This window comes from Apostichopus japonicus, chromosome 22, assembly GCF_037975245.1.
Source record: "Apostichopus japonicus isolate 1M-3 chromosome 22, ASM3797524v1, whole genome shotgun sequence".
In the NCBI taxonomy this organism is placed as follows: Eukaryota; Metazoa; Echinodermata; class Holothuroidea; order Aspidochirotida; family Stichopodidae; genus Apostichopus; species Apostichopus japonicus.
The window spans coordinates 1,294,664-1,314,951 of record NC_092582.1 but is presented as its reverse complement, the minus strand read 5'-3'; the positions used below and the strand labels follow the sequence as shown (position 1 = coordinate 1,314,951).

General features: G+C 38.6%; 1 protein-coding gene across 6 annotated transcripts in view; it reads right to left on the bottom strand.

The window, feature by feature from the left end:
* Positions 1-5,072: 5,072 nt before the first annotated feature.
* LOC139963375 (EVI5-like protein) overlaps positions 5,073-20,288 on the bottom strand; it is an 85,985-nt gene continuing 70,769 nt past the window's right edge. For all 6 annotated transcript variants that reach the window (XM_071964063.1, XM_071964062.1, XM_071964067.1 and 3 more), the window contains 3 exons: positions 12,077-12,172; positions 11,137-11,232; positions 5,073-9,601 (listed from right to left, as the gene is read on the bottom strand). In XM_071964063.1, coding sequence (XP_071820164.1) covers positions 9,449-9,601; positions 11,137-11,232; positions 12,077-12,172 — 345 coding nt within the window. In that variant the 3' untranslated portion in view covers positions 5,073-9,448. The remainder of the gene's footprint in view (positions 9,602-11,136; positions 11,233-12,076; positions 12,173-20,288) is intronic.

The window sequence follows — 20,288 nt, the reverse complement described above, 5'->3', positions numbered from 1 at the left end:
TCCTAGATCGTCGGAAATGACACTTCCCAGGCCTTGTAAGCAGGGGCGTCAATCCGATTTGAAACTTGGGGGGACGTAATCGATTCGAGTATTCCGGCCGCAAGTACTATCTAAGCGGAGCGCCACCATCGGTTGGCGCGCAGCGTAGCCAGAAATTTTCAGATTTCAATACCTGACAGATCGCTGGAGATGGTACTTGCCAGGCTGGATAGCAGCCATCTAGTTGCGTGATTTCGGGAGAAAATTACAAATTCGTCACTCAGGGATCTGCAATAAAGTTCATGCGGCCTTAATTTTTACGGAATATGCTCCCTATTTCCCCAATATTAGGAAACGGGCACCGTCTTTGAAACACCATCTACAACTAGACAACAAATATGTACAGGCTTTGGCTCTAGCTATGAAGTGCCATGACTTCTTGAACTAGTTGTAGGCTCCGGCCGCACCATTATCCGCACACAGCTTGTGGTTTCAATCTCAAATTTCGCTCGTCGCGACACACAGACAAAGTTGCAGGTCATACCGGAGTGAAAACTCTCGGTCACTTTTCATAGAACTGAACTTCTAATATTCGATGATATGAAGCCTGAGATGTGTAAGCCCTAACCAAATAGAGCCACTACACTAAAATGTGTGTGTGTGTGGGGGGGGGGGCATTTGATAGTGTGTCCCCACCCATCGAAATGTGGGGGCGTGTCCCCCCCCCCCCGCCCCCGCCCCCAAGATTGACGCCCATGTTTGTAAGCTGCTCTAAAGTTTCCTCAACATCCCTCTGAAACATTATTAAGGTGATAGACTGATTCTCAGCGATAGTATTGAAAATTTGGCGGTTATAATAGCATCAGGGTACGTCGCAGAAGTGAAATCCCGGCCTATGCATTATGTCACGTCCTGTTTTTCAGCAACTATAGCCTACTGCCGGTCCGCGGTCGAAGGGTCGTCCATGAGTGGTCATCATGGAGATTCGAGACCATTCAGACCAATGATATATTTTTCGCACATGTAATTTTTTATCGACACCCAAAATCCCAGTGGGGACGACTGGGGGCGACAAGCTTTCATGGGGGGGGGGGGCTGTCGCCCCACGCCCCACGCCCCCCCCTTGGCTACGCCATTGGTGGTATCTATATATCACTGGTAGAAGTTCTCACTAGCTAAAACTCTCACTGGATAGCTGACGAGTTAGCCATTCGTGGCACACTCTGTCCGTGTCCAGACAATTTTAAATTCCTATCGATGAGAGCCCGAAGTTTGATATTTTACATCATTCCTGTCATAATAGGCTGCAATTAAAACTGCAGGACAAATGAGTTAGTTTGGTAGCCTATGCCTGCAATTATTAAACATTATTAGTAACCTCGATATAGAGAGACTTATATTGTTTCTTAATATGTATAATCTAAGTTGTTGGATTCACCAGAATAATGTGATTGTTGAACAACCTTAGTTATGATGGCGTATAATTTTGTATGAGATAAACATCGTGTGGAGCTGTGGAGCTTAACAAGAAAACAAAACAAAAAATAAACCAATGGCTGCAACCTGATAAGAGTAGGTACATGAATCCCTCCCCCAACCCCTTCATTTTTGGTGGATTATTTCTTTTATTAGTGATTCCAATTGACATGAACATTAGAACCCAGTGCAAGTTGACAAATGATGCGGCGAACTGGAACCCCAGCCCCATTTTGCCCTATGTTTCAGGACAGAATACCCCATTTGTTCGAACCCATGACAGCTAACAATCTGTGAATAAATTTACTTCGAAATGGGCACATTATATTGCACCAAGTCGGTCAAGGAATGACCCCAGGGCCTCAGATATAGGCCTACTGCTGGGGTGGGCAACCTTTTTGAATGAATGGGCCAGATTTTAGGAGTGAAAGATTGACAAGGCCGCACATAACCAACGACCTGCTGTTGATTTCAAACCTTTGATTCCGAGGACGTTCAAGCAATAGGTGTGTGTACTAATCTGTATTCACAAAAACATAATGTCAATACAGTCCAGTTGATAATTAATGGTGATAATAGACCAACCTGACAGCATCATTAGTGCAGATAAATTCTAAGCAGCTAGCTCGTTTTTTGTAATGATGTAAAATAGATTGATATTTTTCTTTTCCTTGAGACATCTCACGGGCCGCAAAAAAAATCACTGGCGGGCCGCATGTGGCCCGCAGGTTGCCCACCCCTGGTCTACAGGAACGATGTCCCAAAATGTCCCCGGACATATAGGCGAAGGAAGCTATCCGCCGCGACTGCATGTGAGTGTCTCGACTTGCCGTCCTGTGAGTCATACCACAAAATGGTGCATTTCCTCATACGCCATTATTAATAATTTAAATAACTAACTAATTAGGCACAGCCAAGATCCGAGTTCGTATAGCGAGCTTAGCGCAAATTTGGCCAAAAGTCGTCAAACGCCAGCATGTTAAACCAGGTTGCTAGGTCTACGAGAATACATTTCTATGAAATTTGAAACAAGGATGGCAAGACAAACCACTTTAATTATGTTTTCAGGACCTCACACATGCGCATGTATCGTCAGACTTAGAATAGGTCCCATGTGAGTGGTGGCTAAAGTGATGAAGGCATCAAAATAAATCAGTGGTTGTTCTTTGAGTCCTCACGCAAGTTACCTCGGTTGCTAGGTGGATCTGCATCTGGTAATCGGGTGAATTCTGGTCGGAGCGTACTATGTAACCACCGTGTACCCAGGGACGTAACTAAGGCATGATGATTGGGGGGGGGGGTGCAGTGGCTGAAAATCGGTTTTGAAGCCAGAAAATTCCGACTGCTGCTTTGTACCCCCCACCCTCGGGCTACTCGTCAACGATACGGCCAGTGTCAGTCAGAATCCCAATCTTTCGCGACTGCACTTTTGTTCCGAACTTTTTGCGATACATTTGTACCCACTGGCACTCTTTTCACAAACTTATTAGCCCCCCCCCCCACCCCAACCAAATATTTTTGTGAAAATTCGGGCAATATGCTGATAACTTTTTGGGCACCCACTGAAAGAAAGATAATTTGCAATGGGTTTTTCAGTGGTTAAACTGATATTATGATTACCCAATAATTCTAACCAATACGGAAGGGTAATAAGACGGTAAATGATTGTATGCTATTTGCATGCGATGTAAAAACCGATGCATGCCTATATGTTACGCATATTATCACGTGGAACGCACGCGTAAAACGTCCAAAAGAATATATATAATTTGTCTCCCTGCAGCAAACCACACAAAATATCAAATATTAAAGTTATAAATAGAATACGGTTAAAACAAAGTAAAAACAAATATTAAAGTTATAAATAGAATACGGTTAAAAGTAAATCAAAACAAAGCACAGAAAAGTTGAAAAAAAGGTTAAAACACCAACAGCACAATATACATACATGTGAGATAAATATACATCTATATACACATACATACACCCACACATACACATTATGTCACGGACTTACTTCCGGGGTCAGAGTCATTACCTCCAAGGTCGTGACCAATAACTTCCCAGATTATAAAACATTTTCAAGTTGTGTTTATTCATTTGGATGAACTAGTCGCCCACTTAATTCCATTATTCAGTTATAGCATAACAATTGCTGCTGGGTAAGCATGCATGCAGTTCATTTTCGTTAACTAGCCAACTCCGCTTGCCTTTCATGCGCCCTTTGGCATTTTCCTGCTCTTGGCTATCCAATAAGAGAATTGTCTAAAGGAAAAACAAATGACTACGACTGTTGATGTAGGCAAAATGGTGATGATGGATGCTTGTAGTTGAAGTGACGGAGATGGTGTATCGTGGGGTAGGGTAACCGATTATTTTTGTTTAGTTACCGATTGGGTCATATTTCTTTCTCTTATGTAAATGTTGAATATAATTAACCACTAGTAAAGGAGAACGGCTTTCCCTCCAATAATTGAACATAGTCCTGCTTACGGCATTATGCTCTACTCTAGAGGTTGATTAAGGAGCACAACCTTAGTCGGGAGATTACTTTCCAGTTAGACCACCAGGTAAATGGGGGACGGTGAGGAAGGGAACAAGGGGGAAGATCGATTTCGATACCAACTAGCTTTGTTGAGATTGACTAGTTACTGTCTGAGCAAATTCTTGAAAAGTGATAGAAAAACAAAGGTGTGCGTGTGTGAAAGGGGTCCACGCCATCAAAGGCAGCCAATTTGTGTTGCAATGAAAACTGTATAAGCATGCAGAGGCTCGGAATATATTCCTGATTCTGAGAGGTAGCCTTATAGTAAAGACAGGGTCCCAAAGAGGGGGGGGGGGGGGAAGCGCTCGGAACCCCAAATTACTTGTCATCAGAAGGAAAAATTCTACAATGTGGAAACATTGGAATGTATCTGATTCATCTTATTGTTGGAGGGGAAACACCATTTCGCCGGTTCCTAGACCTTTGGTACTCTGCTCAAAAAAAATAATTTTGATATTTGCGTGAAGTCACTCGTCTTCGTTGTTCAGAAGAGTGTGAAGTTAGCGTATCCATTCAACGTGTTTTTAATCGAATTTCGTGAATGCAATCAGATGCTGAAAAATGGTAATGTTTTTCATTTGATATTGTTCTATTTCTCTTGCGTCGATGTACTGATATCACTTCCAGTTTGATTTGAGACCCAGTTCTGACTTTCACTTGGGGAGGGGGCGAGAAGAGAGAGGATGGGGGTTGGTTGACACCCCATATTCTAACGCAGCATTATAGCAAGTAAAATGTTATGTAATGTGTCAACAATGATAGTACACTGCATGTATTTTAGCCCTTTAGCATGTCAAGTAATTCCCACAAAACTACAACTTGATATTCTGTTATAATGTTTGTATTAAGCTTAATATGTTGTCTAACGAATTGATATTTCATCTCAGAAGTCAAGAACAACCGTTCAGAAACAGTATGGTGCTTTAACCCGCATCGTGTCTATATGAAACATTTCTGGCGGTAACAATAAAGTTTGCCTTTATATATTTACTTTGCATTAATTTCCATGGATCTCTGTAGAACTGTACGGATAAGGAAACATGGAAACAGAAATAAAGAGTACAATTCAATGTAAAGAAATCTCTATTTATTGGATTCTACATCCTCACATACAAAATTAATTCTTCCAATTATCACTCACCTCCACTGAGATGAGATCATATTAACGACAGTGGCATTGTTACAGGAGTGAAGGGGGGGGGGATGGCATGGGGGTGGGAGACTAAGGGAATCATACCCCCATACACCAGAGCTCCGAGGTGATCCCAATCACCCCAAAACAAAATACCCAACCTGCCCCAGCCCCCCCCCCCAAAAAAAAGAACAGACCCAAGTTTATCCTTGTGTTAATGCCAACTACTGACACTTGTATGTAAGAAACTACTGAGTTGAACAGTTTGGTTTCCCCTTTAATAATGAAACAAATTCCTGTCTATGCTACTCAGGAGCTGTAAAGGAATATTTCACCACTCACAACAAAACATACTTAGAATACCAATTGCCCATTTGCTGATCACTATGCCCAGGGAGAAGAAGGCATTTGCAAGATTTCACTTTTCATGACACCCAAATGAATTTTAAAACAACTCTTTTTTGATATAATTTTTAAACCCCCCTCCACCCCACCCCCCCCCCCCCACCAATATATTTTACAACTGCACCATGTTTGACTAGCCTTTCAACCATTGTTAATGGACGGATAGACATACAGATGAAATGTCATGGCAATAACTCAAACTACTTATGCTAAAATTATTTATGATTGATAACTTATTCTGCAAGTAATGTGAATCTTTCTGCTTTTAACAAATGTTACGCTACCATTTGTCAACCCACAGCACTGGATCACTATAAATTGTTGATCCACATCAGATAAATTTCTCTCTAACTATTTCTCATTCTAGTTGCTCATTTTATTTCGTAAAGAGCACAATTTAAAATCTATTCTTCTTTGCTTTACTATACTGGACAATACAGTCCAAAAAATATGAATATTTTGTGAAGCGCTAAATAAATTAGATAAATAATGCATTTTCCATTTATACTCAATAATAAGTTGTTCTTCTATAAAAATCATATTTTTCTTTCTTCCTTTGAAAAGATATTTTCATACGACCAATTTAGGAATATAGTATTTACAGACAAACCTATGGAGCAATGCAACTGAATACCTGGAGTTTTATATAATCATTTGTAGGAACCAAAAGAAAAGAAAATATTATGTTACAAATAGACAAAGAGGTAAAGCATGACGGTATAAAACAATAATCACAGATTGGGGGAAAGAGAAGAAATAATGGAATGGAGGAAAATACAAAAACAAAGAAGAATAAATAAAACCCAACCAAAAAAACCCAGAGGGATGACCAACAATGGGAACTAACTACTTGCCATACCTGACATGAAAATGACCTAGACCCTATCAAAAACAAAAGGAACCTTGTACTCAGAATGGACAAGCCACAACAGAAGTTTGTGATTTGTCAAAGTTGCCCCTTCTCTAAATTGAGTTTACAAGTTAGGGTATCTCACACACGTACACATACACTCACACGCCAACATGACTTGATATAGTATTGCCTGCCTATAGCAAGTAACCAACAAAGATTTGGCTTCAATATTATGAGAAGAGAATTTGTCAATAAATGACACAATAAGATAGAAATAAAGAAATAAACCAAAACCGTAATATTAAGTCAAGTCAAAGAAAACAGATGTTCTTTCCAACAATGGCCTTAAAAGTGTACTAGCTTGTGCTAAAAACAATACATTTCATGCACGTATAGTACAGCTATCCACTCTATGCAGTGCTTTCTGAGTTAGTTATGCAATGTTCACCCTGGTCCTTGAAACATGTAACAGAAATTAAAGTGCTAAAGGGGAAGCCGGCACATTCTTGGCATTGGATCCCCGAATGAGGGCGAGTATTCTAGTAAAGTGCTTTCTGAGTTAGTTATGCAATGTTCACCCTGGTCCTTGAATCATGTAACAGAAATTAAAGTGCTAAAGGGGAAGCCGGCACATTCTTGGCATTGGATCCCCGAATGAGGGCGAGTATTCTAGTAAAGTGCTCTCTGAGTTAGTTATGCAATGTTCACCCTGGTTCTTGAAACATGTAACAGAAATTAAAATGCTAAAGGGGAAGCCGGCACATTCTTGGCATTGGATCCCCGAATGAGGGCGAGTATTCTAGTAAAGTGCTTTCTGAGTTAGTTATGCAATGTTCACCCTGGTCCTTGAATCATGTAACAGAAATTAAAGTGCTAAAGAGGAAGCCGGCACATTCTTGGCATTGGATCCCCGAATGAGGGCGAGTATTCTAGTAAAGTGCTTTCTGAGTTAGTTATTCAATGTTCACCCTGGTCCTTGAAACATGTAACAGAAATTAAAGTGCTAAAGGGGAAGCCGGCACATTCTTGGCATTGGATCCCCGAATGAGGGCGAGTATTCTAGTAAAGTGCTTTCTGAGTTAGTTATGCAATGTTCACCCTGGTCCTTGAATCATGTAACAGAAATTAAAGTGCTAAAGGGGAAGCCGGCACATTCTTGGCATTGGATCCCCGAATGAGGGCGAGTATTCTAGTAAAGTGCTTTCTGAGTTAGTTATGCAATGTTCACCCTGGTCCTTGAATCATGTAACAGACATTAAAAGTGCTAAAGGGGAAGCCGGCACATTCTTGGCCTTGGACCCCCGAATAAGGGCCAGTATTCTAGCAAAGTGCTATCTGAGTTAGTTATGCAATGTTCACCCTGGTTCTTGAATCATGTAACAGACATTAAAAGTGCTAAAGGGGAAGCCGGCATGTTCTTGGCCTTGGACCCCCGAATAAGGGCGAGTATTCTAGCAAAGTGCTATCTGAGTTAGTTATGCAATGTTCACCCTGGTTCTTGAATCATGTAACAGACATTGAAAGTGCTAAAGGGGAAGCCGGCATGTTCTTGGCCTTGGATCCGAGGTAGGGCAAGTATCCCAGCAAAGTTGTGAATCATCTCAAAAACCCATGGAGGTGAAAAAAGAGAAATCTATTTCTGCAATATTAACAAATACAAATAGTAAAGATTTGTTCACATTGTAAACAGGATGGTGGGTCACTCATTGTTTGGAGACAAAAAAGTTGTTGGCTTTAGGCAACTTGGGACATATACGTTACATAACATGTCAAGAATGGTCATACACAAGGAAGGTTACAAGAGAATAATAGCATCATCACACTACACCTGAAAGGCTTAAGGTCAATTAAATAACATAACTGTCTGCACCTTTCATATTTGCATAGTGTAAAAGCTTTGATGAGTTGTACCTGACCAACATTGTCAAATCATGGCTGCAAGTATAACCATGTTATTGATCATATTAAAATATCCATATTAGCGCTGAAATACTCCTACATTATGTCAAGTAGTTCTATTCATTTGGCTGCAATTAATACTCAAATGGATGAACCCTCCAAATGTTGTTTCTTCGTCTAATTCACCCTACTACCAAAGTGGACTATTTTTAAAAGGATTTTTCTTCTTGATTTCTTGATATCCAGATAATGTAATGACATACTGACAATTCAGTGATGCACCCATCAGTGTCAAAATTGGACAAAAACCAAATCAAAATTTTGGGTTAAGATGGAAAGAGATTGTCAAAAACATTCATCTCCTATTCCTATAAAACATCTGTCCACTTCTTTAATACACTAATGTTAGCAACTTCTCAACAAACATGAATTTTTGGTATTGACTGTACAACAATTTTTTTATGCAAGATGCATTTCTAATCTATAAGAAATATAGCGTCTAATTTGTAATATTTTATGCAAAATATGCAAAGCCACAAAATAGAAATGCTTGCTAGCTTAAACAGAGCAAATGAGGAAAAAGTTTGGAAGGAAATAATTATAATCCATTGTAAATACCACAGAAAAGGAGACTTCTGCTTTAAATGGACGATAAATCACATTCCCACTGATCAAGTTGTACTTTTGACATTTCAAAACTTCTGTAACATTCTCACCACATGTAAAGAATGTTCTCATATTTTTTCCGAACCATACCATTGAGCCGTTTGAAATTCAGCAACTTACATATCTGGAAGCTCAATACTAAAAATGATGCACATGGCACTACAGTACAGGCCACATACCACAGGTGAGTGTACATACCACATAAATATGTATTGAAACACAATAACCCACTGTTAGTATTGCTAAGTAACTCTTGTACCCATGCACACAGCTCTGTGAGCGATTCCACAGCATTTCATCATAGGATGAAAAATGTGATGTCTTGCCCCATATTTTTGGAAGGCGGCAAAAAGGACCACTCCACCTCCCCTCCCCCTTCCCCTCCCAACAGTCTAAATTGTGTAGTCCTCTATGACAGATGCACACCCATTTTGATGTATTTAATGTCTGATTCTTAATCGGAATGATTATGTTCTCAGGGACAGAGATTTAGTCATGTTTTATCTAAGTCATCATCTGAATCCAGAACCGAGAAGTCGATACCCTGTGGTTCTTCTTGATTTTCATCATTATCTTCTTCATCTTCTCTCTGTGTGTCTCCTTCATCCTCTGGCGAGCTGCTTGAGAGGCCTTTGAGATGAGAAACCTGGGAATGATATAGAAATAAGTAGAACATTACCAGCAAAACCACATCTACCCTACAAACCAAACCATGCTGCAATTTAAGTACAACGCTACATATTGTATTGTAACATCAGGCTTCACAGTAAAACTCACTATCCTATTTGTTATTTATAAACTAAATACAACAAACAAAGCAATAGCTCAAAAAGGGAAGAAAAAGAATGCCTGGAGTCCTTGACCTAAAAGGTCAAACCCAGGAATCAAAAAGATTAAGGGACTATCCCATCTTGAAGTGCATTATACTGTATGTAATTGGCACTGTGACAACCTATCTGGTGATGCTTATATCTTTTATTCCTGGTCTTTCTATCATTTATTATTCTTAGTTGCTATTATCCTCCTGGACTTTTGATTAAACCGAAGACCTGTATCCACGGTAACAATGAGTTTATACGAATGCCAAGGCTGGCAAACCACAAGCTCTCCCTTTGATGGAAACAACAGATTATACACCCGAGTGTTTGTATCTATGACACATATATTTGAATATAATGAATTAATTATTCAGATAAACATGAGCAGTTGGTAGGAGAGCAGGTTGGTTTGTATTAGTAGTCAGCAAGTGCAACCCATAGTCATTGCCAAGGATAACTTTCAACTTCCTGAATGGAGCAATTTTCCAGGGTCACCTGGAATCAGAAGTTAACCAGGACAGTGAAATAATTGCAAACAAACAATTTTACTAAGAAATGTTTTCACTAGTCATAAGGGAAAAGTACCACTGTTTTTTTCTTCTCAGATAAATTATTTAAGGCCAAAAGGAAAACATTTTTGACTTTTTGCCAATCTGGGGTCACACAAGAAAACACAATGAAGACATTAAACTTGAGTTGACACTGCAATTCAAAATTAAAACATCAGAACCTAGGGTACCAACAAGGATACAAGGGTAGCTGTGTCCAGTTAGGGTGGGGGTGGGGAGGGTGGGATGGTGGGAGGGGGGGTAAGAAAGATAGTTGTGCTATGTACTGTAAGAGAACATTTAATAGACATATTGCTTAAAGAGCAAAGAGAAAGATACAAATGAAAGAAATAAAGAGATTTAAAACACTTAGTTTGGTATCTGAGAGAATATTTATAGAAGCACATATTGCTTACAAAGTAAAGGGAAAGACAGAAAGCAAGTCACATGAAACCTTGGTTGATGCTGTAAATGATAACTTAAATATATGTAAGCCTACTGTATACTAAACATACCCTTCCACAGGCTAGTATGTGCGATTGGAATTTTCCATGTCAAAAACAAACAAGCAACAAAACAAGCAACAAGAAAAACAAATGGAAATGATATTTTAGATAGGAATACTTGATATGAAGACAGTACTGCTAGCTAAATATTAAATATCAGAGGATACATTATGTTAAACAATAAGCATTGAGCAGATGAAGAAACCAATTCAATTGACAGTACTTCAAGCTAAATATAGAATATTAACAGAGGATACATAATGTTAAGCATTGAGCAGATGAAGAAAAAAATTGAATTGTTGTACTAACCTCCCTGTGTAGTTCATGTATCTTATTCTGCATTTCTTGGACATTTTGTGAGACTTCACTGTCAGACAGTGTCGTCTTTGTAAGAAGCTCCTGATTCTACAAGAAACAGAAACAGAAGCAAGAGAGATTTAGTTTCCTGTTCTCATTTCATATGTTTTATTAGTACTATTGTAAAGGTAACACTCAGTTATCTTTCCTAAAGGGGTATTTTGAGCTGATTTTGATCCAACTAGGTTAAATAAAACATAATTTGAAGCTGATAAACAATAACCTGGTTTCTTTGTTATAACATCATATCTGTTCAGTCTGAGCAATACCAGGACTCTACCCTTCTCCCCTCCCAGTCTCTCTTAAAATGTTTTCACCTTCTCTCAGAAACCATTTTTCTACTTGCAGATTCCCTGCATAAGAAATTATCTACCAACATCCATTTAATCCTTAACTTGTAGGCCACCAGCATCTCCTCGCTATCCCTTCTAAAGTAATCGTATTACCACTACTCCTGTGTCATTCACTTAACTTGAAGGTCACAGACATCCCCTTTCTCCCCCCCTTCTAAAGGTATCTTGTTACCACTACTGCTCTGTCATACACTTAACTTGAAGGTCATAGGCATCCCCTTGCTCCCCCTTCTAAAGTAATCTTATCACCACTTCTTCTGTATCGTACACTTAACTTGTAGGCCACCAGCACCCCCTCCCCCTTCTTAAGTTATCTTGTTACCACAATTGCTCTGTCATACACTTCACTTGCAGGCCACCAGCATCCCCTTGCTCCCCTTATAAAGTAATAACTTGTAGGCCACCAGCATCCCCTTGCTCCCCCTTCTAAAGTAATAACTTGTAGGCCACCAGCACCCCCTTGCTCCCCCCTTCTACAGTTATCTTGTTACCACTACTCCTGTGTCATCTACTTAACTTGTAGACCTGTCAAGCTTTACCTTTATTTCAAGTCCAGAGATTCGTTGTTTGAGTTCCAGAACGGTGGCTTTGCTCTCTGTTTCTCGGAGCCTAAGGTTAATCTGCTCTTCTTGGCTCTGTATGGAGGAGTTAACAGACGAAAGGTTAGACGAAATGTTTACTAAATTACCTGGAAAGAAACTTGTTTAATTGAAATAATATCAAACAAATCCAGGACTTGACATAACTGACAGCACACCAATGACGGCAGAAATCCGCCGTGCCCTTTCTGACCCTAACCCTAGCTGAGGTGCCCCTGAAAAATACGCCTCACCCACGGCAAAGTTTGCCCTCATGCACCTGATGTTTTGCCGTCAGTGTCCTGAACATTGCGAGTAGTATGTAAACTAAGTTACCCTATTGAGTAACACAAAAATCTTAGGGAGATTTTGTTTGATTCACCCTTTGGGATGCAGTAGCTTGATTTGGTGATTTTTTTCACTTTCTCAAGTGTTTTGACGGACATGCACATCTATAAATACATACAGTACAAACATAAAATATTGTTGAGATTGTTCTTTTATTCTTCCTTCGCAAGGATTGTGCTCTGCGATATTCTTTTTTGTTCCACACAGTAAGTCAATGGGACTTCTCCGTTTAGTTAACAGTATGTGATGGAAATCCCACAGTAACATTCCCATTGACTTTGTCGTTTGACACTTGAAACGCTGTATACTGAATATCAGCCATTTGAGCATTTATAGTTTTTGGCATTTACAATTCACTAAAATGACATTAGAATTGCATCAACAAATGCTGTCAGTGCCCTTCCTCAGATAAATGTTTGCCATCATGCCCTTCCCATTTGCTTTGATGCCCTTCACAATTGGAACCTACCATTGGCATATTGCCCATTTTGAGTCCTTATGTCAAGCCCTGCAAATCAACAACTTTATGTCAGGACATAATCTTGCCAAAAGTGGATATTTTAAACATCTATAATAAATTAATAATTAGAATTAAATGAATAATGGAATGGTAACTCTTCATAGAAATTTCATTCAAGGTTGTATTTTAACCATTTATCACACCGGTTTGTCCCATCTTTTCGCAAATGGAAGTGTCACAACGCATTCTATCAGAGAGCAGGTTATAGTGCACAATGTATATAGTTGACTGATAGGTGCTGCATACAGGGTACTTCCTGAGCTTAAAAACAATGTGAAACCATTTTCCATATGATCTCTCATGAATGCTGTGTACATTATTGCTCCCAGGGTTCCTGACCTTTCTTAACCTCATCACAACCTGCCTTTGTCATTGTTACATAAAAGTCAAACAGATATTATCCTCCATGACACCCCCTGTCATGAAATATTGCAGAAGTATAAACAGAGAGTTTTCGAGAGCCTGAGTCACTGATAAGTGAATTGAGCTTCTTAACTATATAATATCAGTCAAGACAAACACTTCATCGGGATCATGCGATAACCAGATCGATGAGAAATGATCATTAAACTGATTATCTCTGAATTAGCTGTTTACTATCCAGGGGGTTAACAGCTGCAATAGTTTGCACAGTGAGGTAGAAGTCAACACCGATCAAGTAGAGGAAAACAAATTGTATCATATGGTTCCATATGAATCATAGGACAACTGACAATGGTCATATATTATTAGATCTCAAAGCCTGATATAATGATATAATGCCTTTGTGATTGAAACAATATAAAACATAACATATGCTGAGGGACTACAAAGAAAACACATTTCTGTTACATTTTTCCATATTTCTGTTTGGATAATTTAGTAGTCAAATGCAATTAATAAGCTTCAGAAGTTATGCTAACTGTTTTAAATTTATCCTCCTAATATAGATGAATTTTAATTGGTGTCCTTACACACAGGTGCTTCTTTCATTTACACCAAGACACTGTCCTTTATAAACAATCAGAGGTGCGTAGGGTCCAGTCTCCAACAAACAGTTCTTGCCAGAATACATCTACTGTATGCACTTCAACGGTACAGCCTGTACAGCTATGAGTTCAGTGTGAATATTGCCATAAAGGTATACTAATGCAATTTCTCACTCAGAACTTCTTACATTGAAGACCTATGAATACTCAGGAAGGGTGGGGGGAGGTGGGGGTGGGAGGTCCCCATTTATACACCTGGGTGAAGAGAGGGAATAAAGATTTAGTTCCTACCTACGGACATAAGTTATTGGAGAAGACTAGAACCAGCGATCCTTAGATGGCAAGTACAAAGCCTATAAAACATTTGTTTGAGATCACAAGGCTCGCTACATTTAGTAAACTTGTGCTAACTGGTGATGTGTTACATACATGTTGTTACTTCAAATTGAAGATTGACAGAGCATCTAGCCCTGGCAACAATTACCGCATATATATTACAGACATCTATCTGTGATCTTTGCAGAGCAGTTTGACCTTGGTTAATATTCTGTTTTCCTTGTTATCATCACTAAATTGGGCAATTGAGCCCTGGTCACGAACAACAGGTGATGGTCTGATATCTGGTTTGGCAGAAGATCAAGGACTACTGATCATTATCTGGTATTATAAACTTCCTAGTAATAAAGATCAATGTACATAAGTTAAACAAACTACAACTTTCCTTCCATCTGTTCATGTTTATCCTAAAAATGAACTCATTATATTCAAATGTATGTGTCATAGATACAAACACTTTCATACAAATTTAAATACTTTAAACTATGAACTTTATGGAGAACATTTGCCTTTTTTTTGGTCCGCCTATTTTGTTACCCTATTGATTGGCTGCTTTGCTGATATTCCTATAAAAACTACAATACATAATCAAGTGTACAATTTGACCTCTCATACTCGCACTCTAATATTTGAACTATCATACTCGGATCGGCATATTCGGACTATCATACTCAGTCTATCATACTCGGACTCTCATACTCGGACTCTCTACTCCGACTATCATACTGGGACTATCATACTGGGACTATCATACTGGGACTGTCATACTGGGACTGTCATACTGGGACTATCATACTTGAACTCTCTACTCGGACTATCATACTGGGACTATCATACTGGGACTATCATACTTGAACTCTCTACTCGGACTATCATACTGGGACTATCATACTGGGACTATCATACTTGAACTCTCTACTCGGACTATCATACTGGGACTATCATACTGGGACTATCATACTGGGACTGTCATACTTGAACTCTCTTCTCGGACTATCATACTGGGACTATCATACTGGGACTATCATATTGGGACTGTCAAACCTGGACTGTCATACTGGGACTATCATACTGGGACTGTCATACTGGGACTATCATACTGGGACTATCATACTTGAACTTTCTTCTCGGACTATCATACTGGGACTATCATACTGGGACTATCATACTGGGACTGTCATACTGGGACTGTCATACTGGGACTATCATACTGGGACTATCATACTTGAACTCTCTACTCGGACTATCATACTGGGACTATCATACTGGGACTGTCAAACCTGGACTATCATACTGGGACTATCATACTGGGACTATCATACTTGAACTCTCTACTCGGACTATCATACTGGGACTATCATACTGGGACTGTCAAACCTGGACTGTCATACTGGGACTGTCATACTGGGACTATCATACTGGGACTATCATTCTCGAACTCTCTACTCGGACTATCATACTGAGACTATCATACTGGGACTGTCATACTGTGACTGTCATACTGGGACTATCATACTGGGACTGTCATACTGGGACTATCATACTCCAGACTCTCAAATATTCTGACTGTCATACTCAGGCTGTCGTAGTCGGACTATCATACCCTTAGACACACACTATTGGTATTGCATATGAAATCTATAGTTTATGCACTTCGTAACTTACAGCTGCACTTAGCCAGTATAATTGACTTCCAATGTCTATATGCCATCCTTACAATGTACAGTACTATTCACATATTATTGGAGGCCCCTCCTCAATCTTTTCCCAAAATGAGTTCTGTTTGTACTTAAAATCAACTAGCTGCTTGCAAAATTTTGTTAAAAAGTTACAAGTTTTATTAACCGTTAAAAATGTTTTGTCCGATACAATTTGAGTCAAATATCCTTTTGAAACCTTTCAATGTTAAAGTAAAGTATGATTTTCATAATTCTAGTGAGATTGTGGTAAATTAAAGTCAAATTTCATGATATGTTGTCGGCCGATTGATACTTCTTTCTTTAATGCTCAACAAGATACCCTGGGATCACTGCAACTGCTACATTAAAATGCAACTTTAAGGTCTTTAATGTTTTTCAAATATTCCTAAATGGTAAAATCAGGCACCATAAACCTTTGAATGACCAGGTATTAAACAGGTGTTGTATAAACACAATAAAAGATGTCATTCCCTATTGTCTAGCCCAGAAAAATACCCGCTCAGTGATCGAGTGAAGTCTTTCCAAGAAATGAAAATGATAAATCCTGGAGTACCACAAAGTTATGACATTTATGTGCACTACAAATGGAGGACTAGACAGATGTGGTCTAGACCATCCCATCTCAGACTAAAACTAAAATGTTGGTAGCAGAACATTTTTGTACAAGTTGGAAAATATGATCTGTTATTTTAGTACCTTGGTTTTCAAAGTGGGGGATGTCACCCTTTTTAACGATCACCCAAACATATTTGGAGGGTTCACAACAAATTTTGGTAAGAAAAAATGATAATTTTCCTTAAAAAAAAAAGTGGAGTAACGTTGAACAAACTTAACTTCAACGGTTGCAAAATATAACACTTGTTTTCAACTTAATCATACAAGAAATGTCTCATATGGAGGGGTATATACCACCTCCCAATACACTCCTCCCCCATAGAATCTTTCCCAACCACCACATCCATTAATGGAAGGTGGACAAGATGATGAAATGCAAAATTCAGGTTCGAGGAGGGGGATTTAGCACATAAACATTGCACCAGGGACGCGAACGGTAAAATTCAGGTTCGGGGTTAGGAATTAGCACACAAACATTGCACCAGGGATGCTAACATTACAATTCAGGTTCGGGGTGGGGGATTAGTACACAAACATTGCACCATTGGCACAAAGTAAAAACATATGAGCACCTTGAATATCTGATCTCTGAAGTTTGAGGTACATGCAGCCTCCAGACTTCTACAATAAGCTCTGATATTTTTTGTATTAAACTGTGGGAATTGATCAACTTTGAGACTAAGGTAATGTAGAGCATTGATAACATTTGTTAAGCTCAACAGTTCAAGGTATTATTGCTAGATGAATAAGCTTAAAAGTAAACAATACTTGATGTTGGTCTAGGTCAGTTTGGGACAAATCCTGTGTTTAGATTTTAATTTCGAAATTTCAAGGAACAAAAGCATGACTATGTTAATTGAGAAGATGGATCAGATGAAGAATTGTTCTCCACTTCTATATGACATTGGAATTTCAGTAAGGAGAAATGATGACATCATAAATTGTTACTATGGTGTCAGCATCAAATAATATTTCATCTGACCAATAATAGATATTATATGCTAATTATCAGATTCACCTACATTTGTCACCTTCTTAAAATGATTATTTTGAATATTTTCCCCTCTATTCCATAATTCCATGTTCTGCCTTCCAATTCTATAAAAGTCAATCATGTAAACATGAGTACAAAGGCTAGGCCACAAGGTCAAGCAATATGTATACTACTGCCTAACAGTATATTTAGATATCACCATCAACTTTATACTGTAGTCAGGCAGGGAGAAACAATTCATGTTTATTTTTAAAACGCATCCAATAGGCCTGAAGCAGCATAGCAACAAAAGGTCACCCAACATGTCATGTACAGCCGCTATCATCGTTTGTGGTCTTGGTATTAGGATTGACAAGGACAAACAAACATTTTCTGAAATCATGTTTAATTTAGCTGACATCTTATTTGCTATATATAAAGATGGCAGTATTAACAACTTATTTGTAACATATGCACCTTTGCTTTCTTATAAAATAGATATTAACTAATTACTAAAAAATGTTCAATTATGCAATGGCTGATACATGTATAACATAATTATATTCTGCAGCCCACTACCACCCAGTCAACATCATTCTACAATATTAGAGAAACTATACAGCACATATGATTATCCTCTGCAGCCTGCTACCACCTTGTCAACATCTTTCTACAGTAGAGAAACTATACAGCACATATGATTATCCTCTGCAGCCTGCTACCACCTTGTCAACATCATTCTACAGTAGAGAAACTATACAGCACATATGATTATCCTCTGCAGCCTGCTACCACCTTGTCAACATCATTCTACAGTAGAGAAACTATACAGCACATATGATTATCCTCTGCAGCCTGCTACCACCTTGTCAACATCATTCTACAGTAGAGAAACTATACAGCACATATGATTATCCTCTGCAGCCTGCTACCACCTTGTCAACATCATTCTACAATATTAGAGAAACTATACAGCACATATGATTATCCTCTGCAGCCTGCTACCACCTTGTCAACATCATTCTACAATATTAGAGAAACTATACAGCACATATGATTATCCTCTGCAGCCTGCTACCACCTTGTCAACATCATTCTACAGTAGAGAAACTATACAGCACATATGATTATCCTCTGCAGCCTGCTACCACCTTGTCAACATCATTCTACAGTAGAGAAACTATACAGCACATATGATTATCCTCTGCAGCCTGCTACCACCTTGTCAACATCATTCTACAGTAGAGAAACTATACAGCACATATGATTATCCTCTGCAGCCTGCTACCACCTTGTCAACATCATTCTACAGTAGAGAAACTATACAGCACATATGATTATCCTCTGCAGCCTGCTACCACCTTGTCAACATCATTCTACAGTAGAGAAACTATACAGCACATATGATTATCCTCTGCAGCCTGCTACCACCTTGTCAACATCATTCTACAGTAGAGAAACTATACAGCACATATGATTATCCTCTGCAGCCTGCTACCACCTTGTCAACATCATTCTACAATAGAGAAACTATACAGCACAAATAATTATCCTCTGCAGACTGCTACATCAACATCAACATCCTTTTTTTGACAAACTGCCTAAACGTACACCAGAAAACTGACGCCAGGATATTATAAACAAACTGGGCAAAGACTTTATATATATGATCTATTCACGTCAGTTTTACACTGGAGGAAGTTTATCTGATACTGTCACTATTTGGCGAAACTAGAATCATAAATTGAGACATAACTGCTTGGTGACTGTTTGGTTTTCTGTTATTTTATTCCTTTGCCTTTACAACCTTCCATTTTCTGTTATGTTATTCCTTTGCTTAATTAACAACCTTCGTATCAAAGATACTGAACATAGTTTTGTGGCCTAGGGCGATTTTTGGAAATATTTTATGGTCTTCTTTGGAAAGAGGAACATCACATTATTCAAATGATATGTGGGTTTGTAATGAGGGGTTATTAACTTATTAAGGGCTAAAACAAGAGTACAACATAGTTTGCACATATTTAATGAGTTTCCCAGATTTGTCAAAACTTCAAATGTGTATATGTTGGAAACAAAAAGAGCTTTTCAAAAACTTTCAACAGATATTGAATGAGATTATCACACACCACAAACCTTCTGAATATGGGGCAAATTGGCTAGGTGTCCGTTGAACTTTAATAGAATTCAATATCAAAATTTATCCCTTGAATGTCCTGCAGGTTCTCTCAAATATTGAGTTAAAAGAATACTTGAGAGGAACTCATTAGAGAGACACCATGGTGAAGTTGTCATGCGTTGTTACATGCCACCTTCATTTCAAGTTTTATACAGTACATTGATGTTTTCTGCCAAAACGTGAACATCTTCATAACACTATAATGACTAAACCATCCCTATAGGTCAACAAGTTGACATTAAGTTAGCCATTGTATATTGTATCCACCAAACAATATTTTGATTTCAATCAGTATTACCTCCTCTGATATTATATTAAACATCAACTCTCAAGAATTAATGCACACAACAGCTGGGAAGTTGCCAAACCTGAACTACTGTAGTGCAAGCACCCTAAAATATCAATATTCACAGAAGCAGCTCTTGGCAACCTTTTATAAATTTATATTCAAAATGAACATATTTAAGTACTGTAGAACCTTGACTCCCGATGAATATGTATGTAAAATTTCTACGTATAACTAACTACAAATAC